The sequence below is a fragment of the Nicotiana attenuata genome, chromosome 6, assembly GCF_001879085.1.
Source record: "Nicotiana attenuata strain UT chromosome 6, NIATTr2, whole genome shotgun sequence".
Classification (NCBI taxonomy): Eukaryota; Viridiplantae; Streptophyta; class Magnoliopsida; order Solanales; family Solanaceae; genus Nicotiana; species Nicotiana attenuata.
The window spans coordinates 24,703,779-24,729,324 of NC_031994.1; the positions used below are offsets into that span (position 1 = coordinate 24,703,779).

General features: G+C 35.5%; 3 protein-coding genes across 3 annotated transcripts; 2 read left to right on the forward strand and 1 right to left on the reverse strand.

Moving 5' to 3' along the window:
* On the forward strand, window positions 2,034-5,365 carry LOC109226725 (NEP1-interacting protein-like 1). The gene is made up of 5 exons (XM_019391569.1): window positions 2,034-2,544; window positions 3,565-3,743; window positions 4,500-4,583; window positions 4,672-4,839; window positions 4,938-5,365. The coding sequence occupies exons 1-5, from the start codon at window positions 2,373-2,375 to the stop codon at window positions 5,058-5,060; spliced, it is 726 nt and encodes a 241-aa protein (XP_019247114.1). The 5' UTR covers window positions 2,034-2,372; the 3' UTR covers window positions 5,061-5,365.
* On the reverse strand, window positions 5,791-8,236 carry LOC109226724 (premnaspirodiene oxygenase-like). The gene is made up of 2 exons (XM_019391568.1): window positions 7,307-8,236; window positions 5,791-6,600 (listed from the first exon to the last, which is right to left on the reverse strand). The coding sequence occupies exons 1-2, from the start codon at window positions 8,201-8,203 to the stop codon at window positions 5,989-5,991; spliced, it is 1,509 nt and encodes a 502-aa protein (XP_019247113.1). The 5' UTR covers window positions 8,204-8,236; the 3' UTR covers window positions 5,791-5,988.
* On the forward strand, window positions 9,484-10,574 carry LOC109227701 (probable aquaporin PIP1-5). Its single transcript, XM_019392898.1, has 3 exons — window positions 9,484-9,517; window positions 9,983-10,278; window positions 10,376-10,574. The coding sequence occupies exons 1-3, from the start codon at window positions 9,484-9,486 to the stop codon at window positions 10,520-10,522; spliced, it is 477 nt and encodes a 158-aa protein (XP_019248443.1). The 3' UTR covers window positions 10,523-10,574.

The window sequence follows — 25,546 nt, forward strand, 5'->3', positions numbered from 1 at the left end:
CATTATCTGTTGAATAGACATTCAAGGGGGAGTGTTAAAAATAGAATTTTATTTATGGTGAATGTCTGTATTTAGAGAGATTCTAGGGTTTATTACTTGGTGGCTAAGTCACTCTCTCCCTATAAATAGAGTGTTCTATTCCATTGTAATTCATCCCAAATCAATAAGAATTCTCTCTCTACTTTTCTCTGCAATATTCTTCTTCTTATTTTATTGTTTCATAACATTAATACCTTTTTATAGCTCCAAGTTTCTAACTTCGAAGATCTCATTCTCATTTTTAACCAAATATAATTTAAGCTCCCGTTTGGTAAAAAAATTTGGGAGTTTCTTTTTTCCAAATTTTATATTAAATATCAGTTTGTCTAACTTTTGTTTGGCAGATTTTGAAAAAAAATCTTCAAATCACAAAAACAGGTCTGGACTAGTTTTTAAGCTAGTGTTTCGACATAGATTTGATTGAAATTTGAAAAAAGAGTTTTTAAAGTTGTGTTAAAAAATAAGTGTTGAAAGTTGAAGTTGTATTTGGACATGCATTTTATTTGAATAAAAGTTGAAGTTATGCGAGCGGAAGAAAAATTTTCACCTGCCTAAATAGTTTTACGGAACTTGAAAATTTTTGAATTTTTTTTCTAGAACATGATCATATTTCATAATAAACAATGTTTTCAAAAATATTTAAAAAATAAAACCAAAATTTATGGCCAAACGGGAGGTAAAGTTTTCTACTCACAAAACTTCAAATTTTTTTCAAATAATTTGTATGTCCAAATATAATTTTTACTTTCAAATACTATTTTTTATCTCATCTTTAAAAATTTATTTTCAAGTTTCAGCCATCCAAATGCCAGCTAGATGCTAATAAAGTTCGAAAGATGATTTAAATTAAAGAGAAGGAGAGAGAGCGCAACAACAACATCAAACCTAGTGTAGTCCCACAAGTGGAGTCGTAGAGTATACGTAGACCTTACCCTTGTCTTTAAAAAGGCTGAGCAACTATTTCTGGTAGACCCTCGGCTCAGGGAGGAAAAATGGAAGGGGCAATAACAAGCAAACCAATCTGACAACCAAAGCGAAAATACAAAACCAAAGCGAAAATACAAAACTAACACTAAGATATTATTCTCAACCTCCACACCTTCATATCTACGGTCATGTCCTCAGTCAGCTGGAGAAACGATATATCTCGTCTAATCACCTCACCCCAATACTTTCTTGGCCTGCCTCTACCTCTCCGTTGGTCCTTCAACGCCAGCCTTTCACACCTCCTCACCAGAGCATCAATGCCTCTCCTCTTAACATGCCCGAACCATCTAAGTCTCGCCTCCCGCATCTTATCCTCCACAGGGGCCTCGCCAACCTTGTCCCGGATAATTTCATTTCTAATTCTATCCAACCTGGTATGCCTGCACATCCATCTCAACATCCTCATTTTAGCCATCTCCATCTTCTTTACATGGGGTTCTTGACTGGCCAAGACTCTGCCCCATATAGCATAGTCGGTCTGACTACTGCTCTATAGAACATTCCTTTAAATTTTGGTGGCACATTCTTATCACACTTAACATCGGAAGCAAGCCTCCATTTCATCCATCCCGCCACAATACGATGTGTGACATCCTTAAAGAAGGAGAGAGAGAGAGAGAGAATTTCCTTAAAGAATATATATAATCCCTCTGTTTTAATTTAAATGACGCACTTTCCTTATTAGTCCGTTCCAAAAATAATGACACATTTCTATATTTAAAAATAATTTAACTTTAAACTTCTTATTTTACCCATTTTGCATCTAATAAGAAGCTTTTATAGCTACATAAATATCATAACCCACTAAGCTTTTGACCCTTAAGCTTTTAGTATAACGTGTTTCAAAAATCTTTTTTGTTTTCATAAATTTTATGCCAAGTCAAACTAGGTCATCTAAATTCAAATGAAAATCCATCTTCTCATACCCTTTCTTGTGACTCACGGAGGAGAAAAACGAGTGATCATCTAAAGCTTCTTAAGGCACGTGACTCTAATTTTGTGGTTCATTTATAACTCTAAAGCAAAACATCAAAACTCTTTCTTTATTCGTTTGTTTCATTCAGAGACAAGCTCCACTTTCTCTCTTTCCCTTTGAATTTTTTGCATAACAAGTTAGACATATACAATTCATTCGATCAAAAACAGGCCTTTTCCTTTCCTCTTTCCAAAGCTATAAATACGATTTCTCTCTTTTTTTAGCAAATAAGCTTTTAAACACCTTAAATAACAAACAATAGGACTTGCCCAAATACATGTAATTGAGTTTTACGTTTATAAGCTTAGTAAAATTTGTATAAAAAGACAACCTTTTTGTTGGAAGAGTTGTTGATTGTACAAAAGAATCAATGGAAATGGAGTTTTACGCATACCCATCTCGTGCTTTGCCTGTTTCATCGTCTATTTGTTCGTTTTGCATACGGGATTTGGTAGATAGGGCCAAAGATTTCTTTACCGTTGCTGTATCTGCAATCATCGGCAGTCTGTTCTCTGCAATCTTCACTTTCTTCTTTGCTTTAGGTGCGTATCGCTTGCTAGCCATTCTCATAATCACTTTCTCTTTTCAATTTGCTTGATTCTGTATATTCCTCCATATGTTTTTTTTTTTTTTTTGGGATATTTGCCCAGAATTGCATATCATATAACTTTGCTGCTTTGATAGCTTATATAATTCTTGATGTATGTGTGCATTCTAATATTGGGGTGGGTTGCACATGTGTGATCAGGGGCGTGTAATTTTTTTTTTCTCTTTTCGGGCAGTTGTCTTGTTGTTTTTTTGTTAAAACATTCCTTCTATTACCTCGGGGAAAGGAGATAGTGAGAATTGAACTCACACCGATTGTGTAGGAAACTCCGTTGATACCATTAGTAGCGGGGGATCAGGAATTTCAGTAAGGGGTTCAAAATATAAAGAAGTAAACATATGAATAAGTCAAGGGGATTCAACATCTATTATGTATGCATAAAATACATTTTTGACCCGGTATATATAGTGTAATTTTCCGGTGATGAACCTCCTTCCATTCCCTGGCTCGACCCATGACCATTAGAAGTAAGCCTTGGTTTGGTAATACCTTGTTGAATCTGTTCTGTGACTTGAAACTTAGGGATTTACATTATGGGGAAAAAGAAGCCAAAAAGGAAAATGATTGGCGCTTCTAAGCATATAATAACGACTGCACCTATTGGTATCAAAATATGCGGAGATATTAAGCTCTTTTAATGAATTTGTAGGGACGTACTCCACGCTATGTTGGCACCCTGGTTTAGAATTTATGGGCAAATGGTTCAATATCCATATAGAGCGGAATGGTTATAGAGATTCATATAGCCAACCCAACCCTGTTTACCCTCTTAAGGATAATGTAAGTTGATTGAGGGATTGGCTATATGTGTGTGCCTGTGCAGATTGGTCGGTGATTTTGTTCCAAATGTTTGTAATGTTAAGAGGGGGCTGCTTTAAATTCAAAAGTTTGGGCTTTTTTTTTTACCTGTTTGCTGGAATGTAGAACTTATCAGAAATGTGCTGGCTTCTTGCAGTGGGAACCTTATTAGGAGCATTGACTGGAGCTTTGATAGGCCAAGAGACAGAGAGTGGATTTGTTAGAGGTGCTGCGGTAGGTGCCCTCTCTGGCGCCGTTTTCTCTCTTGAAGTCTTTGAGTCTTCTCTGTTACTATGGCAGTCGGATGAATCTGGAATTAGATGTCTTCTTTACTTGGTAAGCAATATAGACTCTTTTCTCACTGATAATACCGAGAGTTGGTTTTGTGATTTTGTAACTTCAATGTCTGGGATAGTAATAGATCATGTCCTGATCCAATAAGCTTCGTTCTACGTGCCATTCCCCACAAACCAACAACAACAACAACCTACTATTTATGCCTCAGTCCTAAATAAGTTGAGGTCCGCTTTATGAATCATTTATATCCGTCCAGCTTCAATTGGAACCCTTTCATTCCAATTCAATCAATTTGTCTTATAAGACAAATTGAGGGTTCACTTGCACTAGAAATTCTCTACATCTCACATCTATCCTTATAATGACATACAAATATCTAAACAATCTAAAGGAATTCTTGGCGACCTAATGTAAGTGTACCAAACCCAACTAAAAGTTACATCCCAATGTACTTTTACTTCCATTCTGTTATGTTATTCACTTAGTCTATATGGACTCTGGGAGATTGTCGATCTCTTGAGACAATTCCCCTTTACAAGGTTTTAGGTTCCAAAATATTTCAATCGATTTTCTCTCATTTTATACTCTAAAGTATGCTACTTATACTTTCAGTAGATGTAATCATTTCTAATCCTGTCCTATCTTGTTCATTATACATCCATTTTAGCATCCGCATTTTACGACACTCATCTTGTGGGATTCCCCACACACCCAGTGAGAGAGAGAGAGAGAGTCCCAAGATTTTTTGTGGCTCTTAGATATATCCTTGACTGATGGTATTTTTATTTTGAACAGATTGATGTACTCACGAGCCTGTTAAGCGGTCGATTGGTTCGTGAACGGATAGGTCCAGCTATGCTAAGTGCAGTCCAGAGTCAGGTATATGCTGCATGACTGTTAGCCATTGTGAAATTTTTCCAGCAACTTAATTTCCCTTCACATTGACTGACACTTTCTTGTTGATCAGATGGGAGCTGTTGAAACTGCATATGACGAGGCCCCTGACATTTTTGATACGGGAGGGGCTAAAGGTTTGCATGGAGATTCTGTTGAAAAGATCCCCAAGATTGTAATCACAAATGGTAGCAACTTGGATGATTCTGGAGAGAGAGTCTCTTGTTCAGTCTGCCTTCAGGTGAATTACATTTACACCTTTGTTTGCTATTCCTCCTGATATTGAATTACTTGTCGATCCTGAAACCTTTTTTTTTTTTTCTATTTCTATGCATACAGGATTTTCAACTAGGGGAAACTGTGAGATGTTTGCCACAATGTCATCACATGTTTCACTTACCGTGTATAGATACATGGCTGTTGAAACATGGCTCGTGCCCAATGTGCAGAAGGGATCTGTAGTTGCTCCGTAAATTATGACAAGGTTGTATAATTTCTTCATACTTGCTTGTAAGGTTTCCTTAGTTCTCTTTCTTCACTTATCACAATTTTCGACGGAAACCTGTGTATTTAGTGGCAAGTATGTGCCTTTTCAAGTTTGGTCGTAGTAGACAATTAATTACCTGTAAATTGAGTTATCATACTGTTCATTCTCTGGATCACATGCACCAATCATTAGGCTGATGATACTATAAATCTCTGTAGGAAAGTCATACCGTGCTTAATTTTGGTGATAGTGTTAAAAAGTTCTTATTTTTATCTTTGTATTTTTGCCAGTAGCATCACAACAACAACAACAACCCAGTATAATCCCACTAGTGGGGTCTGGTGAGGGTAGTGTGTACGCAGACCTTACCCCTACCCTGGGGTAGAGAGGCTGTTTCCGATAGACCCTTGGCATCCCTCCCTCCAAGAACTCCCCACCTTAGCTCTGATTTTTTAAATTTCAGTAATGACAGTTAGTTATGTTTCCTTCCCTTGACTTTTGGAACTGGAGTAGACATTAGTGGTTGCATATCTGAAGGCTGCAATTTTCTGTGTGTTTATACTCTTTCATGGCCCTCTGCTGATGTGATTTGGACATTGATACTTAAAAAACTTTTCTTTTTCCCATATGGTGAGAGAATTTTGTCCTTTTACATCATAAAGAGAACAAAATTAAATCTAATCAGAAGTTTCTGTTATGCAAACATTTAAATACAAATGTAAAAAGGAAAACCTTTATTTATTTGTAATATAATAGCCCCAAACACTTATTGAGTACACATATATGATATAACACTATATATTGTGGATGAATTTTGAAAATTTTCCAATAGAAAATACCTAGAAGCAGCAATACTTTTTTCTGTTTGCCCCGGCTTTTTATTTCTGCAACTACTTAAATAAATCAAGAATCATAAGGAGTGGCAATCAAAACAAGATCATCCTTTCTTGTAGCAGAAATTCCAGGTGACTCAGTCATGTCGAAATTTTCATGACATTGTCCATTAGGGAGTTTCCAATCGAAGTGATAAAGTAACTGAGCTAAAGGTTGTCCAACATTAGCTAAACCAAATAGCATTCCCGGACAAATCCTTCTTCCTGCACCAAATGGAATAAATTGATGATGATTTCCAAGAAAATCAATAGAACTATTCTCAAATCTCTCTGGCATAAAGCTTTCAGGGTCATCCCAACTTTTAGGATCTCGTCCGATTGCCCATGCATTAACTATGACTCTTGTTTTGAAAGGTATATTGTAACCATCAATCTTTGTATCCTCCATACATTCTCTAGGGACTAATAGAGGAATTGGAGGGTGCATTCTTAAGGTTTCTTTGATTACTAACTTGAGATACTTTAGCTCATCAAGATCAATCTGTTGAAAACCTTTCTTCCCCTTCAAAACTTGCCTTACTTCAGCTTGTGCCTTTGCTAAAACACTTGGTTTCTTCATCATTTCAGCTAATGCCCAAATTATAGTCGTCGATGATGTTTCAGATCCCGCAGAGAACATGTCCTATATGACGAAGAAAACAGAACAACAAAATAAGTAAGAATTTAAGTTATATACACTGACAACGTAAAATTCAATGAACAGCGTATAAACTCAAAAACTCACAATCAACATGATCTTTTAGCATATATATTGAGTTGGGTAATAATTGATAAGCTAGACTTGAAAAGGGAATTAGCTCTTTTCGTTTTTCTAAAGCTTGTAGCAGAACTCACGTAAGAAAATCTGGAAGTTTATATCTGTAATTATGCATAAGAAAATCTAGTAAATGTGGTGCAAAAATGTAGTAAGTTCAGTACTCGCTGGAGTATTATGTGCGGGTTCAGACCTTGTATTTATATTAAAAAATCCATTAAATAAGTATAAATATATAATTGTGAACCTAAGAACTAAAACAGACTATGTGTTTGATGTGAAATTCAGATATCATAAACTTCAAATCTTGATTTGCTTGTATACAAGCAAACAACTTTCTATCATAGTTGCAAGGGTTCCAAACCTTAACTACTTAAGTACCAAAGGCTGCTTTCAGGTTGGTTTCATAATGGGGCTGTTCACTACGAGCTATCAGCGCTCAGTGCTGTCTTAGATTGAACATTGACTTATCTTATTGCCGTTCAATCTCTAAGGCGGGTTTCCGCTGAGAATCTTCATTGAATATTAAATTAGGAAAATAAATCAAGGAAGTAAATAGATATAGAGAACTTACGATTAATATTGATTTGATATTGTCATCTGTGATAGGAATTTGAACTTCTCCGCTTTCTCTAACTCTTAGCAAAACATCAATCAAATCTTCACCACCAAATTCACCATTACCCTTCTTTCCATCTGCTCTGTTCTTTTTGTGCTCATCAACTACATTTCCCAAAATTTCATCAATCTTACTATGTGCCTTCACCAGTCTAGATTTCGAACCATCAATATCATGAATCATTTTCCATGTAGGGAAAAAATCAGCAATACTAAATCCACCTGCCAATGATATTATTTCCCTCATAAAAATGATCAATTTGTCTTGGTCACCACATATCTTCCCTAAAGCTGATCTACAAGTTACCGAACTCGTAAACCAAAAAATTTTGTCAGTAAGATTGACCGTCAGATTGGGTGTCGTTCGTATAGACGAGACCATCTTCGAAAGCTCATCTTGGCGAATCGAGCTAAAAAACTTGACCATCTTGGCACTCAAGAGTTCCAATATGCAAATTTTACGAATTTGTCTCCAGTATTCACCGTACGGAGAAAATGCTATGTCCGTGCTGTCGTAGTGAATGATGTCGGCCACGACAAGCTTTGGTCTAGTGGCAAAAGCGAGGTCGTGCGTTTTTAGTACTTGTTTTGCCATTTGAGGTGATGATATGATGAGTGTAGGAATTTGTCCAAGTTGTAAATGCATAAGAGGACCATAGCGTTTGGCTAAATTTTTTAGGCCATGGTGAGGAAGTGGACCTGCCACAGCCAAATGGTGTAAACTTCCAATAAAAGGTAATTTCCATGGACCTGGAGGCAAATTTAGTTTTCTGGTTTTCCATTTTTTGAATAAAAGGAAAATGCTGGAGAGAAAGAGCAAGAATCCAACTAAGTTAGAAAACTGAATCTCCATTTTTAGTTAGGACTTAGGAAGGAAGAAGGATTATTGATGTATATATAAGTCTTTCATTAATTAAATTCTACACCTAACATTTGTATTATTAAAGTCTAACTTGTCAGTCTAACTGATCCCACTTGATTACTTCTCTTTTCAAATTTCCAACTTTGACTTCTCTGGAACCAGTTAGGGTCGTTTGGTGGGGAAATAAGTTATCTTATGATTAATTATCCCAGGATTAGTTATCCCACCCGTCCATGGGAATAAAAAAATACTACAATCCCGGGATTAGTTATATCATAATTTTATCCCAACCAAACATGAGATAAACTCATCTCAAATTTAATCACAAAAAAATTAATTATCTCTTATCCCTCGTACCAAACGAGCCCTAAAATTAAGCATTAGTAAAGGGTAGATATAACTTCATTCTCTACTACTCCCTCTGTGTCATTTCATGTCAAACGATTCATTAAACTATCTAATTTTCGGTATAAATTTAGACATAGAATCTTCAAGTGTTTTGTAACAAAATTTATATATTTGAAAACTATGTAAAAATATTATAAGTCATAATAATTAACAATTCAAAAGGCATATAATAATTATTGTTAAAGAAAAACTTGTTTGACTATAAGTCATAATAGTCAATATCAGGATGCTGCTCCTCTTCATTATTGAACATCACATTATTTAAGTTTAAGTTCAAAATAGTTTACCATCATTCTGTAAATAAAAAAAAACCAAGAAAGAAAAAATAATGTAGAAGCAATCTCCAATAACATTTGAGAGAGAGAACCTCATCTCCTCAAAATTTTTGCACTCATTAAAATCTCACCATTTTTTCTTCCTCGCTTCATTCTAATTTTGGACTCACTTAAGTATTAGTCTCTCTTTTTTAAAAAAAAGATATTTATTTTACTTGGAGCAGCTCATTAAAGTCCAACAACAAAATGTATATTTTATTTACCTCTCATTATCATCATAATACAATAAAGAGTGAATTCCATTTTACCCCCTTAACCTTTTAGTGTAGGGAAATAATACCCCCTTCATCTTTTGAATGGAAAAAAGAACCCCCTTTGACAGTTACTGAGCTTCTTATTTTGAAGTAGTTCTCTGAAGTTCCATAATACATCAAAATTGTAACAGTTTCCTTTTGGACAATTTGGAGCAGAATAGCTTTTTTAGTGGTTATCTTTTATATTGCAATGTTGTTATGGGATTTCCTTAGCTATACTAATAGCATTTCCTGCTAGAACTGGATTAAACTTCTAGCAGTATATTATTGAAAGATGTCAGATCCTCAGCGGAAATGGTTTTTAGAATGTATTTCAGTGCTATGATGTGTAAAAATATTTACAAAATCTTGTTACTTATAAGGTAGTAAATCTCTACAATTTTCGCACTTCTCTTATAGCTTTGTATTCCTAGATTCTTTGCGACTACATGCTGTGTTATTTGTTTATGTTATCTTATTTCCTTGCCATTGTTACCGTTTGCTTATTGTGTCCTTTTCACTGTTCTTGAGCCGTGGGTCTAAGGGAAACAACATATCTCTTCCTTCACAAGGTCGGGGTAAGGTCTGTCTACACATTTACCATTACCCGACCCACGTGTAGGATTTCACTGAGTTTGTTGNCTGAGTTTGTTGTTGTATGGGTAAAATGGTATTTGACCTGCTTTCCCATGAAAAACTACACTGATTGTGTTTAGAAATCTTTACAGTATATAACTTAATTCTTTATATTTTTCTTTGTGCTCTGACATTGAGATACTCTTGGATTTGATCAGGTGGACACATTAACCCTGTCGTGACATTTGGTATGTTTCTGGCAAGGAAATTGTCTCTAACCAGGGCAGTTTTCTACATTGTGATGCAATGCCTTGGTGCAATCTGTGGTGCTGGTGTTGTCAAAGGGTTCCAGCCATCTTTGTATCAGGTTAAGGGTGGAGGTGCCAATGTTGTGAATCATGGTTACACCAAAGGAGATGGCCTTGGTGCTGGGATTGTTGGCATTTTTGTTCTTGTCTATACAGTTTTCTCTGCTACTGATGCCAAAAGAAATGCAAGAGACACCCATGTCCCTGTGAGTGCTTACTTGACTTCTCATTTGTACTTTAGATTTTACTGTTGAGCTATTTAATGTGTGTGTGTGTATTCTAACTCATGGTTGCGTTTTATAGATTTTGGCACCTCTCCCAATTGGATTTGCACTGTTCTTGGTTCACTTGGCCACCATCCCAGTTACAGACACCGGCATTAACCCAATTGTTGTTGGAATTCAAATTTTTTATTTTTCTGGTAAACTTTTGCTCTTTCCTATTCAATAGGTGAAGGGGATATTATTTCCCTACCCTAAAAGGTTAAAGGGTAAAATGGAATTCACTCTACAATAAATGGTGGGGATAGCTAGACGACTAACTGCTTGCAACGACTAAGTCAATAACACTGCAGCATATCATATATGACCAAAGCAGAATTATTATTAGTCATATGTTACATGAATTTTACTGAATGGCGATTCTGCATTTGTGTAATTTATTTTCTTTCAACTACTGCTAGCTAGTCATAGATATAAACTGGGTTAATATTTAGTATTTACATAAACATTAAGCTAAATAATTTAACTTTAGTTAGTAATTACAAAATATATATATATATATATAAGACATACCTAATATTTAATGATTTGATGTAAGCATCGAGTATAAGTAATTTAATGAGAGAAATGAGTGCTTGGTTAAGGTGGCAGCTCTAGGCTCATCCATTCCAAAGACTATTTCTCTCATGCCTTTTTTCATTCATTGTTTGATATTCCTGTGTCCTAAGAATTGAAGGCTAAAATCTATTGCAGTGACCATCCTGCCGAAAAATAGCTCGATATCGGGTGATAAAAAGATTAACACCTCTCGTTCTAATAAATTTTTCAATAAAAAAAATGAAAAATCAAATGGGTATTCAGATAATAATTGAGACTAATAAACTACTGGTTCTTGCTTTGCGTTTAATTGCGGAGAAAATAAAAACTTTTACATAAAATTTGTATTCAACATGATTTTAATTCAGAGAGAAGTGTATTCACTCTAACATATGCTTAGCAAGCCGCCCCTGAAAGCGAAAGAGTCATAATCAAGAAGGATAAATATTACTGCAATTTCTTAAAACTACTGCTAGCTAGTCATATCATATACCAGCTCATGGTTGTCTATTGTTGCTTGGTTTAGAAGTTGAACCCACGTTTTTCTGGTTTTTGGCAGCAGAGGCGAATCCAAGATTTCAATTTTATGGGTTCAACTTTTAAGGTTTTAATTAGATTAAACCCATTATAATTTTAAAGTTATGGGTTCATATCTACAACTACTAATTTTACAATTTAAGTCGAATTTTACATATAAATTTTTACTCCACTCGAAAGTTATGGGTTCAATTGAACCCGTCGATTCAACGCTACATTCGCCGTTGTTGGCCTCGTTAGAGTCATCTGGCAGACAACATTATATTAGATTCATTGGCTTAGATCACCATTTCGAGAACCGAATTCATAATTGAAAGTTGAATTTCTTGAGCGGTCTCAAATTAATACTATACTAATCAATAGCGCGACCACACTATGCCAAGGGTATTCAAACAAACACTCTTCGCTAGATATTTATATTATATATATAGGTCAAATATTATTTTATATGGCTATATATTATATTTTGAATACCCTTAATATAGTTGAGTGAGGTAATCCAACGGTTTTGGGTGTTCCAAGTGAGATATTATATGGGTTTGAATTAGGGGTGTTCAAACCCAACCGGAAAACCGCACCAAACCGATAAGTCAAATCAAACCGATTAGAAAACTCGATTAGGTTTGGTTTGATTTGGTTTGGTATTGAGTAAAAAAAAAACGAACCAAACCGGCATATAAATATATAATTTTTTATATATACTTTTAAGACTTTATATAGAATATTATTTAAAAGATGTCTATGGGATGTAATATTTAATAGAACTATACAGTGCATTCATTTTTATTTACTTTAAATAATGATTGTATTACTTTATTATTAAGTGTTATTGAAATGCGTCAATCTGTTGGGATATTGATCACGCCCAACTATGCCTTATAAAAAGGACAATGCGGTCGTTGCAAATATAATCCGGTTTACAAGTCCGGAGTCGAATCCCACAGAGAACTAAGGTTTAGCTACAGCTGTTCACTATCACCAAGAAGACAAGGTTGAACAATTCCTAACTTATAGATATTAAGATTCTTGTGTTTAACTAATTAACTAACAAATTAAAATAGTAAATTAACAACTAACGATACTGAGGGTTAGAGAAAAGATTAAGGAGGTCTAGAGTTATGATTTCCCCAATTGTCGGAATCCTTCCCGCTATGTCTTCTATAATTTCGCCTAAGTATTCTCTACCGATCATGAGCACTCTTATTAACGTAAATCTCTCCCGAGTAATTACGACGATTTACTAGACGCACTCTCCCGAGCTACGCTAGCTGGCTTTTAATACAGCTCACTTCAGATCGCACCCAAGGCTTCGTTATCCCTAATCCCACCTTTAAACCCTCGGTTATTGATCCCTCATATACTCTGGGAGTGGTGTTGTTCAACAATTACCTAAATATGCACTCTCTCCCGAGTTATGCATACTAAATAGGCACAGCTAATTGAGAGCTCTTCAATCAACCAGAATATAAACGTAGTTGAACAAATAGAGAAAAGCTATGACTCAATTATATAAAAACATAACAAGAATTTATCCTACAAAATGTTCTATCAAAACTCTAGATAACAAATTTAGCTATTCATAATAGTATGTAAAACTACAATACTAAAAGTCATAACCAACAATGAAAAATAGGAAGAGGAAGGAAAAAACTCGTAGAAGAATTCTCCGCCTTGTTCCCAATGTGTTCTTGCCTCCTTAGGTCGAATCTATGTCTCAAAATATGTCCCCCCCTCTTCAAAATAGGTTTAGGACCCCTTTTATACAAGTTGGAATAGTGTAGGGCCGAAATAAACTTGGCCCGGGCGAAATAGGACTTCTTTTTGACGCCTGGAGCGGCGCGACCGCGGCCAAAACGCAGTAGAACCGCGGCCAGACAAGTTCTCTGATTTTCTGCCGCGGTCAGTTCCGCGGTCGCGGTTTCGACCGCGTTTTTCATCCTGTTACGTTAGGAATTTGGAAAAACGTAAAACATGAAAGTTGTAGCCCTTTGAGTTAGCTTTCCAACCATATATTGTGGAGACCAAATGTAGTTCTGAGAAAAAAGTTATGTACATTTTACTAGATAGTGCGCAATATGCCTACTCGAGTCTTTGTTTTGTTGTTTTATCATCCGTTGATCCCCGAATACGATTTCGGCTTAATTCCTTGAGCTTTTACTCAGACTTCAAAGCTCCAAATCACTTGAATTCATTCCATAACATCTATATAGCTCGGAATCACTCCTACAAGGCATAAAACACACCTTTAGTGCAAAACACTAGCGATTAAAGCGCAAACTCAACTAAAGTAGTAAATTAGAGTGTAATAATCGACTAAAATACGCAATTATAGCCTATCATCAGATATACTATTAACCATGCGGTTTATACCTAGTATTATATTTTATTCTTTATGGAACAATTGTTTATTTAATTTATTCAATTCAGTAAAGTACTATTTTAAATAGATCATTTTTTACATGTGTGTCCTTTTAGTTATGTAGTAGACAATTTAGTGTATGGAGTCTTAGCTCATGCACAGAAGATTAAATTGTTGGTTCTCATAATTAATAAACTATGTTCACAATCAAAGATATTGTTGGACAAAATATCTTGATGATTGTAGCACAAGATTATCGTATAATTTGTCTTGATTATGGGAGTAGTTTTACTCTAACTTCTTGTGCTAGTATACTCAGTGTATATTGAACGGACCAAGTAGAGAAAAGATATTTTTGTACTGAATATATAAAATATTTTCTCTAATTCATTAAATGAGCTTATACTCTTAATTTTGATATAATTATTATGATCAATGTAATTTGTTTATTGTTTTGATTTATCAAAAGGTACGACTCTATTTAGAGTTAGTGTATGCCTAATAGATTGGAAAATAACGAATAATAATTAGTTGATAGAATCCATGATACAGTTTTGAGTTTGATGATACCCCTTTATGTAAGCTTATAAGTTTTCATGTGAAAATCCGGCCGGTGAATTTTGTATCCGTCACATGAAATAGTTTAAGCGGAATTGTAAAGGATTTAATTAGTTGATTAAATTAAATTTTCAGTGATTTAATTTAATTAACTGGTATTTGAGATCTTAACACGGGGAGTTAAAATAAGCGTTATTGAATTTTCGAAATTCATATTGAGGAGTTCAATTGCAGTTTTTTAGTGGAATAAATTACAACTAATTATAGTAAGAATTAATTCATGCTGATTTCGAACTAATGCTATAATTGGTAGCCTCTTATTATTTCTGTGGTCCCTGCTATACCTAGTAAAAACCTGGACAAAACTTGGGTAAAAACTAAAAAGTGACTTGGGAGAAAAGTCGTCTAATAGAGTTGGAGTAGGATTCTACTTGTAGAAAGAGAATCCTACACGTTTTTGGAGCACAATTTCAGCCAAAAATAACTCTATTAAAGCAAGACTAATTTCACCCAATAACTAACTTTTTAGAGTTGTATTGTTCTTGCCCACCCAAAAGCAAAAATCGTCCAAGGTTTGGCAAATAGCAGAAGACTACAGCCCTGGATTCTTGCTGTTTGGAAGATCGGTGCAACTATTTCAAGAAGTTAGTGCTTCTAATCTCGTTATTATTGCGTTGTCTAGTTTACATGTATTTGATGCCTGGATTGTATGCTTGTTTCCGCTGCGCATGTTCTAACACAATCATCTTTGTTCTTTCATATTCATATATTTCAAGATTTTTTATATCTTTTTCGAATTTGAAGTGGTATTTCGATAATCTAAAATTACATAGAATATATCATTATTTAGGTGTCATATTGATTTTTATGTTTAATTACTAAATTCGGTTAACCTTGAAAGCGTGCATCAACCAAAAATTATTGTTAGACGACTAAGAAAATAAACTATCATGTGTTACTAAAAAAAATCTCCCCATAAGAATACTTTAATAGATTATATGTTTGTTCATTTTTTAAAAAATTTTAGTAAACATATATTCACTTATCAAAACTTTATCTATAATTGTAATCAAGCAAGATTGAAATAATATTCATATAATAAAAAAACCTAAAAACCCGCGAAAATCCGACAAAACCGAACAAATCCAAGCCGATATAATTGGTTTGGTTTGTTTTGGTTTTGATAAAACCAAGCCAACCCGATCCATGTACACCCCTAGTTTGGATCTTTATCTAAACATTTTTATTTGCTAATTTTGTTTGCAAAATTAAACAGAGACCATCATATGTGGTCTATTTGACTTTTTTCAATCTAAAAAATTCCTAATAAATAAGTATTAAAACATAAATTTATGTAAACAACTAATCTTAAATGTTGCTTCTTAAATAAATTTTACAATTTAAAATACAAGCTCTACAAAAATTTCTTCAACAAAATTTCTCTATATATTAAAGACCCTCTGGACTCTCACTTTCCTTTGGTTTTACATTTACTTTCATTAGTAACTTTTTTTTGTCTTGTTTTATGTTAGTTTTGATTTATAAAATTATAGTTATATTACAAATGTTTTCATGTTTAGCTAAATGTCGTAAAGTTTAATTTTTAAAAAGTTGGTGCACCCATTCATCAAAAAGAATCTAAAGACTTCCTTAAAGTTTGAACACTCTTGACGAAATTCTTGGCTACACCACTGATACTTAACTGAGTTTACAACAAGGGTGGAGCCAAGATTTGAAGTTTTATAGATTCAAAATTTTAATCTTTTTAAGTTACTGGGTTCTAAATTAATAACTTTTGCATATTTACTAGGTTTTTAAAGATAAATATAGGGTTCGACCAAAGTTACTGTGTTCGAGCGAATTTGTAAGCCGTATGCTAGCCTGCGATACGTGAATTGCAACATGGGATGGGGGGGGGGGGGGTTACGCTACTTGTGTAGGAGATAACTGATGTATATTCATATGAAATAATTACAAGAAAATACACATGACTTCACACCATAACAAAAATGGCCCATATTTTTAAGTTTTACCCTACCTAGCCCATATTGTACATATTTTGAAAGCATTAGCAAATTCAAAATCTGTGTTCTTATAACCATTGCTTCTAAAAGCTATGGAGTTAAATCTCACAACCATTGCTTTCACTCTCTCTTCTTCTTACATCTTCTACATATGCTTCAAGGGGCTGTGTATTTTCTGCTTCTCCCCCTGTTTGCAATGTCAGAAAATTGAAGGGTAGAAGTCCACCATTGAAGGCCATTCAAAGCTTTACTTTCGAAAATAGGATTTTTTGAGTTTGTTAGTTGTTTGGGTTGGGTGTTGTTCCAATTGGTTGAAAATATCAAAAGGAGTTTAAAATTTAAATTTGAAGTGATTTGAGCACGATTTGAGTTAAATTTCATAAAAGATGCAAGGTAGAAGACGAAGTCAGTTTTTTGTATAATCTTGTATAATAGTGTATATGAGTGTATAAACACATCTTATACACTATTATACACTTTTATACACCTTTATACAAGCGTCTGTAGACGAACTTCTTCCACGATTTTCAGTTACAATTCTTGTTCAAAACCAGTCCAAATCTCCATTAAATGATTTCATATTTTATATATAACCTCCTTATACTATTTCTAACAAGTCTAAATAACACCCACTCTAAATTTCTCCCAAAATCAAATTCGAAATTTGAACCCACATATTTAAGCTTGTTAAAAATTTAATTTTCACCACCCAAATGGATTTGGTTTGTTGAACTAATATTTGAGTCACAGTTACTGATTCAAAAGTTAACTTAAAAGCTTAAATAGTAATTTCGAGAATCTATTGGAGTTGAATGTTGAATATTATCCTATTATTTTTGGGTTAGTTGGTTGTAAATTAAAATATGGGCTATAAAATTGAAAAGCAGGGAGCCCAGTTATTTTTATGTGAAATTTTCCCTATTCATATTCATCATATCAAGTCTAACTAAGTAGTAATTATCAATACCATTTTCAGCTTTAAATATTTAAATACAGAAAATTAAATATCAGACATACATGTCAACAAAAATTGGTTTTCAAGTATATGAAGAGCGTTTGAAATAATATTTGCCAGTTGTAATCTTAAACATCCGTAGCCAAAGATCATATTATCTTTCTATGAATCTTTTTCGTAAAAAATAGTTGTATCACTTAGCTACAAAATTTTAAGTCGTCACCATTTAAACATTGTATGTGTGAGCACGGGATTTTTGCCGCGCTTAAATTACTCCTATAGAATTCATTAGAATTAGGATTTTTCTTTTATTAGGAATTAATTGCATGATTTTGTGTTTTGTTTGCATTTTTTTGTTTGTGCAATTTTTTTATAAAAATTCGAAAAATATAAAAATAGCATTTAGGTTCCAATTTTAGCATTTTTATTAGTGAATCAATATTACAAAAATAATAAAGAAAATAACAAAAATGGTTCTTTCGCATTTATATTTTTAATTTATCTTAGTTTGCTTTTTGAATTAGGAATTAGTTTATTTGAAAATTAATTAGTGTAATTTTGGAGTTAATTTGGGTTTTTACTTTCATTTTTTTTGCATTTGACAAAATTCAAAAAAACAAAAAGAATAATAAATGAACAAAAATCAAGAGAAAAGAATTAAAAGATAATGGGTCTTCATTTTTGGGCCATAAAATCGAAATCCAAACCCCAAATCCGGTTAAATTGGCCCAAACCCAACCTGAATTACCCGGTCCAGTCCCCAGGATAACAAAACGACGCCGTTTGGCGTCAATAAATCTGGGCCATCTATCCTCTTTGATCTAACGGCTCATAATCGATCCTCATTTTAAATAAAAGTGTCTGAAATTATTGAAACCCTAGAGACATTTTCCTTCTTCCTCGTACCCTCGCCTCCTTCGCCGGCTCCGCCCTAACTCCACCGCCGAAAATTGCCCACGGCGGCGGCGGAGCTCCAAATGCCTCCAAATTTTTGCCATAGAACCCCCGTCCTCTCCTCTTTCTAAGCCTCCAAACCTTTGCCTTCGAATCCCAACCAAACGCCTTAAATAGGTGAAACCCTAGGCGCCGCCACCACCGTGCACGGCGCCGCCGTCCCCAATCCCTACCAAATTTATACCCTAGGCTTGCCTCTACCCCCACATCACCAATCTACACTCCTTACTCTTCAAAAATTCCCCAATTTCTCAAATCTCGTATCTGAAATTCGGAAATTGAGCGGGCATCGTTTCATCTCTGTCTTCTCCGCAAGTTTTAGGCACAGCTTCACTACGACCTGATATCGTTTGGTTATTCTTGACAAAGAATGGTCGATTGATATCATCCCGTAGTCGGAATTGTGAAGTCAGTCTTGGTTCGAAGTTTTAAAAAAAATTGGTAAGTCTTCTGGTTTAATTTTGTTTGTCTATTTTTGTTCATTTTCTTTTAGTTATGGTGTGTTATGAAAATTGTTCAGGGCCGTTTATTTTAAAATCAGTAGACTCTTTAAATTTTCTGATTTTTTATTAGTTTAATCTCGATTTGATTGTTGTTTTGTTTCTGTTAGTCTAAATGTTTTGGTGTTAGTTTAATTTTGATTAGTTTAAGCGTTAGTTTAGTTGGTTTTTCTATTAGCTTTTGCTTTGATTTTTAAGTTTGTTCTATTAGTTTAATTTTGTATTTCAAATCAGTAGTTGTTCAGTAATTGTTCATTAATTAGTTTGTTCAGTAACTGTTCGAATTAGGTTAAGTAATTGATTTAAGTTCTTTTGATGCATGATTTTGATTGGTAATTGTTCTTTAGTTCAGTGGTTGTTTTCAAGTAATTGTTAGGCTTAGGTGATTGGATATAGCTGAATAATTCAACTCCTTGATTAACTATAGTTAACTTTAACTAGGGTAAAGGAGCTTGAAGTGTTAGGGTAGTAAATTTCAAAACAAATTCAGGGGTAATCTAGGTACTTAAAATTGGTTAGAATGCTGTAGGTTAAATTAGAACACCCTAGAATCTTCTAGAAAAGGACCTTAGTTATAATTTCAGAAGTTTAATGCAATAACTTAGGCAATAAGTCAAAACTTTAGGACTAATGAGTAAAATCTGAAAATAAAAGAGGGGGAAAAGGTGTGAGTGAAATCTAGAAGCTTCCTCCCCCTCTTCTGCCTATAAAAGGCAGCTTATCTGCCTTCTTTTACAAGTTTTTGACATCTGAAAAATCCCTCAATGTTTCTAGAAGTTTCACACCCTGAAAAAGTTTCCCAAAAGTTTTAGAGATCTAAAAAAATTCCAAAAAGTTTCAGCAGTCTAGAGAGATCCAAAACTTTGAAAAAATTCAAAAAAACATTCAAATTCTAGAGCTTAGATAAATAAGAAAATTCAAATTCAAGTTCCAAACTACTGAAAAAATTCAAAAAAAGAAAAAGAAAAAGGTTCCAGATCGGTTCATATTCAATTAAATTGGTTCATCAGGCTTAATTTCCAAGTTCAGCTGATTTTGTTTGGTTGATTGAAATAGTTTTGGGTTCTACTACCTCCTATCCTGTTTTTTGCCTGGGTTTTTGATTTAGAGTACTGATTTCTGCTGCAACTGCTGCCTCTTCTGTGCTGCTGCTTAAACGACTTCTATTTCCTCACATTTTGTTCCAATTTTCAGGTATTTGCCTAACCTTCAATGGCCAAAGCTAAGGAAGCTTGTAATTGAAGTTACATTTGAATGAAAAGCTGATCCGAGTTTGATTACACTATTTTGAACCCCTGTTTATTCATTTGATATTGTAATGAGTAGTGTAGTCTTATATGTTCATGCAATCTACTGATTTATGCATTAAAAGTATGGTATTAGTCAAGTAGCCAATAGTGTAAATGACCAGGGACTCGAATTTGATATCATACAGCCCTTTTGTTTTGTAATTAAATTGGGACTGTGATAAGAATAGCTTGAATCTGATTTAGTTGAGCTAAGAATAGTTAGACTCAATGGCCTAAGTTCCATATTAGCTTATTAAAGTTGCTGCAATTGGTTTTAGCTGTTGTAAAACGCTTTAGTTAGTTTGAATTTGGATCATGAACCTTATTAGTTGCTTATTTAAAATGCTTAGTTATGTCGAAATGCCACAATTATTTTAAATTGGATCATACCAGTATGTGGTTATCTAGTAGTTTAAAATTGTTAGTCATTTCCAATTTGTTTTAGGCACCTTAATGAATTTGCTCATGTTTGGTCATTGTAGTTGTTGCAAATCATTTTAACTTTTGAAGCATATTGATGTAGGGTTAATTTAGAACTTAAAAGAAATTGGATAAAGTCCAAGGCCATCTTTCATATAATAGGCCGCCCATCCAACTAAAAATAGGCCTGTTAAGAAGCCCGAGTATTTTGAATTAGTTCATGGGTGCTGAGTGATGGGCTGATCTGGAATCAGATAGCTGAGTTCCAATTTATGGCTTGCTTTCTATTTGGGTTTGGGCAGAGACCAACGACCGGGCAATTCCTTATAAAAAAAAAACCTGGCCGAAATTTTCTCCCTCTTGGGCTGGTCTCAAAGCCCAATGTGCGGAGAGCTAGATTTCTTTTAAAACCTGGTATTTTAATTTGGTAATGTACGCTTAGGCCTTCCAAGTTAAGTAGCAAATTTGAATTAAGGAGACTTCAATAAATGAAGGTCCTCTTGTTTGAATTTGGACTTGATCTTGAGGCCCAAGTTTGTTTGAATGCTTTTAACAATAGTAATTAATAATGCCAATTAATTAAGTTACTTTAGAGACAATCTTTAATAGAAAAATAATAGTCCCTTTAGGATGGCCTTTAAAATAAAACGAGGTGTGCCGCGCCAAATAAAATTCACAAATTGCGTGGCCCTCTTTAATTACCTCTATTAAAATATTTTAGAACTCGGGACATGCCATTTAGCGAATTTTCATGGCCTCCTGCAAAGTTAATAACACATTAGTCACTTTAGGCGCGTTCTTTAATAATTTTACCTTCCTAAATTCGGGTGTGCATTTTATGTAACCCAAATCCAAATCCCAAAACGTTGAATAAGAATGTGTCGAGGATCCGGGTGCATTTCATGTGACGTGATCCAAAAACATGCTCTCAAACGACGTTCACTTTCTTAAAAAATTTAATTAAAAGCGGTAAATAATCTCTAAAATTGCACTATAGGATAACATGTATAAAAATCAGATTTGAGCCATTTATAATAATTTAAGCGACCGTGCTAGAACCACGAGATCCGAGGGTGCCTAACACCTTCCCTCGGGTCAACAGAATTTCTGGTTCGCAGACTCCAATATTGGAAAGTCAAAATTTTCCTCGATTTGGGATTCAAGTTAAACCGGTGACTTGGGACACCAAAAGCCAACCCTATCCCAAGTGGCGAATCTAAAAACAAATAAATAATCCCATTTTCGAATAATATCACTTTAAATGGAAAAACTCCCTTATACATTATCCTTCGGGGTAGGTGTGTAAAAAAGGAGGTGTGACAGCTCTGGCGACTCTGCTGGGGAAACGAACCCAGAATTTCGATTCAGGGTTCAAGAATTCGAGCTTAGTACAATTGTTATATTTGGCTTTATCTGATTTTTCTACATGTTCCATGCTATATGTGCTAACTGTTTTACCGCTTTATTATTTGTTAAATTGTATATAAACTGTTACGAATCCCTTCCTCTCTCTGAGTCTTCTACATCATGGAGAAGGGTGCACTTCGTGTAGCTTCTCTTCTGTTTAGAGTCTTTCCCAATTTAGAACGAGGTTTGGATAAGTTGCTAAGCCGGCGAAGCTTCTGTATCCCCGGTACGCTGCCTCCCCCTCGGCTCGAGTTGTCTGCTCGGGTAAGCCAGGTCTAGACCAATAAACCTAGGGTTTAAACCTAGAAGAACAAAAACTCATGCCGGATCCCTAGTAGGACGCTTGTTTGCATCATGTGCATTTGACTTAGGGGACTCAACACAGGGGTTGGGTCCGTCTAGGACAGGTGACCTGAAATGAATTGATCATCCTGATGCATCTTTCGTGCTACTTGCGCATTTATTTGCTCGGCTTTGCATGTTGACCGGCTTGTCTAAATGAGTGAAAATTGAGAAAATAAGCAGTGTTAGGACTAAGTGAGGGTGACCATTTGTTTTGAAAAACCCCAATGCCCAAATAGTACCGAAATGCTGCCGGATTTTTGAAAAATGAAAAAACAAAGAAAAAAGAGAAAAATATTTGGAAAAATAAAAAGAAAATTGTTGTTCAAAATAGTTTTGACTATGGCAAATCTGACCAAACTACGCTGGTTTGATTCTCACCGGATGTGAGATACGTAGGCAACCCTCATCGGGTCCAACCACCCTTTTTGCAAAAATAGCCAAATAGTGTCAAAATTTTAACTTTTGTCATGAATAAGTCGGGTGATGCCATTCTTGTCTAAAGTAAGCCGAATGTCCCTAAAAGGACGCCGAAAGGCCGTTTTTGCAAGAACAGCCACCCTGAGTCATTTTTAAATGGTCTGCGGGCACAGCCTTAAAATCTTCCTCCCTAAAGTGCTGAAAGGCCGTATTTGCAAATCCAAGGCCTTGTTTTTCTAAATAAAGAATTTTTGCACAAATAGCCGTTTTTCAAAATAAATCATTAAATTCCCCTAAATAAATGTGCAGGATGAACTCAAGTAACATCGAAACCTTCTCAGTCCTGAGCGAGATCCCTTTGAAACTCCATATGTGGTGGCATGATTTGGGAAAAGGAAGCAGAGATGCCGTGGTCAAAAGTTTGGGCGGTCTCGTAGATTTATTGAACATCAAACCAAGGAAGGATATCATTGAGGCACTAATACCATTTTGGGACCCGACTCGTAATGTATTCCGGTTTTCAGATTTCGAACTCACACCTACATTAGAAGAGATTGCGTGATACGCAGTCTCAACGGGAACCTTCGAGGTAGATACCCCTTGGCCCCACGACCGGTAACCCTTCATAGGTTCTTGGATTTGTTGAACATCAGTCGGGATATTCAAGACCCTCACCTGGCGGAAGGGTGTTGTACATTGCATTTCTTATATCACCGGTATGGTAACCCCAAAGGTTTCGAGGAACCCAACACAGGATTGACACATGCCGGAAATAAAGACAAATGGGAAGCCCGACGGGGATTAGCCTTCATGGTAGCCTTTTTGGGAGTGGTGATTTGTCCAAGAAAAGATGGTCACATAGACCTCGGCCTGGTAGGGATGCTAGATGTTGCCATGAAAAAACCTACTAGCACAGTGATTCCCCTGATTGTAGCAGAAATGTACCGAGCTTTGACAAAATGTCGGGAAGGGGTGAAATTCTTTGAAGGTTGCAATTTGCTCTTACAGTTGTGGATACAGGAACACCTCTATCACCGCACAGGCTATATGAACTACGGTTTAACAGGGTTGAGTTGTATTGTAGAATTCGGGACCCGGGTGACAGGTATTGAGTTCCCTGAGGGTACTGAGGCCTGGTCGTCATGCTTAAGATCCCTGACCGCAGATAAAGTTGAATGGGATTATGGATGGCTTCCTGCTACTGAAGCTGTATACACACCAGCAGAGGTCTCTTATATTCTTTTGATGGGTATTCGAAGCATACAGCCTTATGCTCCTTACCGAGTTTTGCGACAATTTGGAAGATTCCAGACAGTGCACAATGATGAAGACCTGAGTGGGCAAGTCATCGAGTTAGGCCTGAAGGCTGCATTCCATGAAGGCAGAATCCGAAAGATATGGAATGAGTGCAGGTACCTTGAGCCTAAGACTATAGTACAGGACCGAGCCAGAGGCGAGGTAGATCCCAAATACTTGGTCTGGTTTGGTAAAAGATTTCAGATTCCCGAGAGACCCGCCAAAAGGCCACATGTACAACAATTCACTAACGAGGCCCAGGTGCAATGGGATTGGTTAGCCAAAGAAAAGGAGTACAGGGCTCGAATAGGAGCATTGGAAAAACAGGTTCAGGAGCTCCGGTTTGAAAACAGCTTGCAAGCCGCAGCCGATGAAGGTGATAAAAAGAAATTGACTCAGGAGAATGAAGCTCTCAAGGCCCAAATTCAACAAATGAAAATAGATGCCAGGAATCAAGAAAGAATTCTATCCGACGAGAGATTGATAAAAGGGTTAAAGAAGCAAGTCTTGGACTGCCAGGATGAATTGGAAAAATCCGAGGGGAACATGGCAAGACTTCGAGCACAATAGGCAAAGAAGACTGAGGAAAAAGCCCAATTTGTACAACAAATGAAGAGAAACTACGAGGGAACCATTGCTAACATGAAATGAAAAATGAATACTCTTGAAGAAAAGGCAGCTCGGCGGGACAAAGAATTCCAGGCCGAGAGGGAACAATGCTATGGGTTAATCGCTGAGATGGAAAAGGAAATAAAATTGTTACAAGACCTTCACTTCCAGGATTCTCAGGTGCTAGAGGCTCGTACCCAACAGATAAGTCGACTACTCCAAGAAAAGGGCCAAATCAGGGAAAGAATCAGAAACATTGCCAACTATATTGTCATGAAGTGTCAGGCCGGTGAGCGGATGGGTCGTACCACGTTCTTTGCCTCCATGATGATATTTGTTCGCCAAGTCATGAATGATCTGGATCAGTTACAAAAGGGTCTTACACGCAGGCCCGCGGCGATGCCGAGTGATGCCCCGTGGGCCCCAGGATTTGAAGCTTTGATGTATTCTTAGATAATCGAGTCTGTATTTTTGCTTTTGAGTCTGGTTTTTGTACTTTCCTTTTCCGAGAAAAGAAAAACAAATAGTCTAGTAGCTTTGTAATCGCAGTTGTTATTAATGAAAATTTGAAAATTCCCAAAAATTGTTTCTTTATTTCTTGCATTTATTTTTGCATTTATTTGCAAGAACTACGCTTGGTCTGATTCATGCGGGGTCATGATACGTAGGCAATCTACATAAGATTCGACCGTAATCCTAAGAAAAAGAGAAAAAGAGAAACGCGAGGGAAATAAATGAAAGAAAAACAAGAGAGAAAAAAGAAACGCAAAAGAAGAAAATAAGGCATTGAGAGAGAAACCATGGCCAAGGAAAAGAAAAGAGTGGAAAATGAAATAAAGAGAGAAGAAGGAAAAGAAAATGAGAAAATAAAACAAAAAGAGAAAGAAAAGCGAAGGGAACAAAAGAAAAGCCGGGATGACGCATGCAACCGAAGCAAACATGTAGATATTCATTTAACTGTATAGGTGCATCACACTCCAATGTGC

Bases quoted from the DNA above. Each gene is read 5' to 3' on its own strand.
- LOC109226725 (XM_019391569.1), top strand. From the start codon at position 2,373: ATGGAAATGGAGTTTTACGCATACCCATCTCGTGCTTTGCCTGTTTCA. The intron at 3,744-4,499 runs GTAAGCAATATA...TATTTTGAACAG, and splicing joins TTAGATGTCTTCTTTACTTG to ATTGATGTACTCACGAGCCT. The intron at 4,584-4,671 runs GTATATGCTGCA...CTTGTTGATCAG, and splicing joins TAAGTGCAGTCCAGAGTCAG to ATGGGAGCTGTTGAAACTGC.
- LOC109226724 (XM_019391568.1), bottom strand. From the start codon at position 8,203: ATGGAGATTCAGTTTTCTAACTTAGTTGGATTCTTGCTCTTTCTCTCC. The intron at 6,601-7,306 runs GTAAGTTCTCTA...TTCGTCATATAG, and splicing joins ATATCAAATCAATATTAATC to GACATGTTCTCTGCGGGATC.
- LOC109227701 (XM_019392898.1), top strand. From the start codon at position 9,484: ATGTCAGATCCTCAGCGGAAATGGTTTTTAGAAT. The intron at 9,518-9,982 runs GTATTTCAGTGC...GGATTTGATCAG, and splicing joins GCGGAAATGGTTTTTAGAAT to GTGGACACATTAACCCTGTC. The intron at 10,279-10,375 runs GTGAGTGCTTAC...TGCGTTTTATAG, and splicing joins CAAGAGACACCCATGTCCCT to ATTTTGGCACCTCTCCCAAT.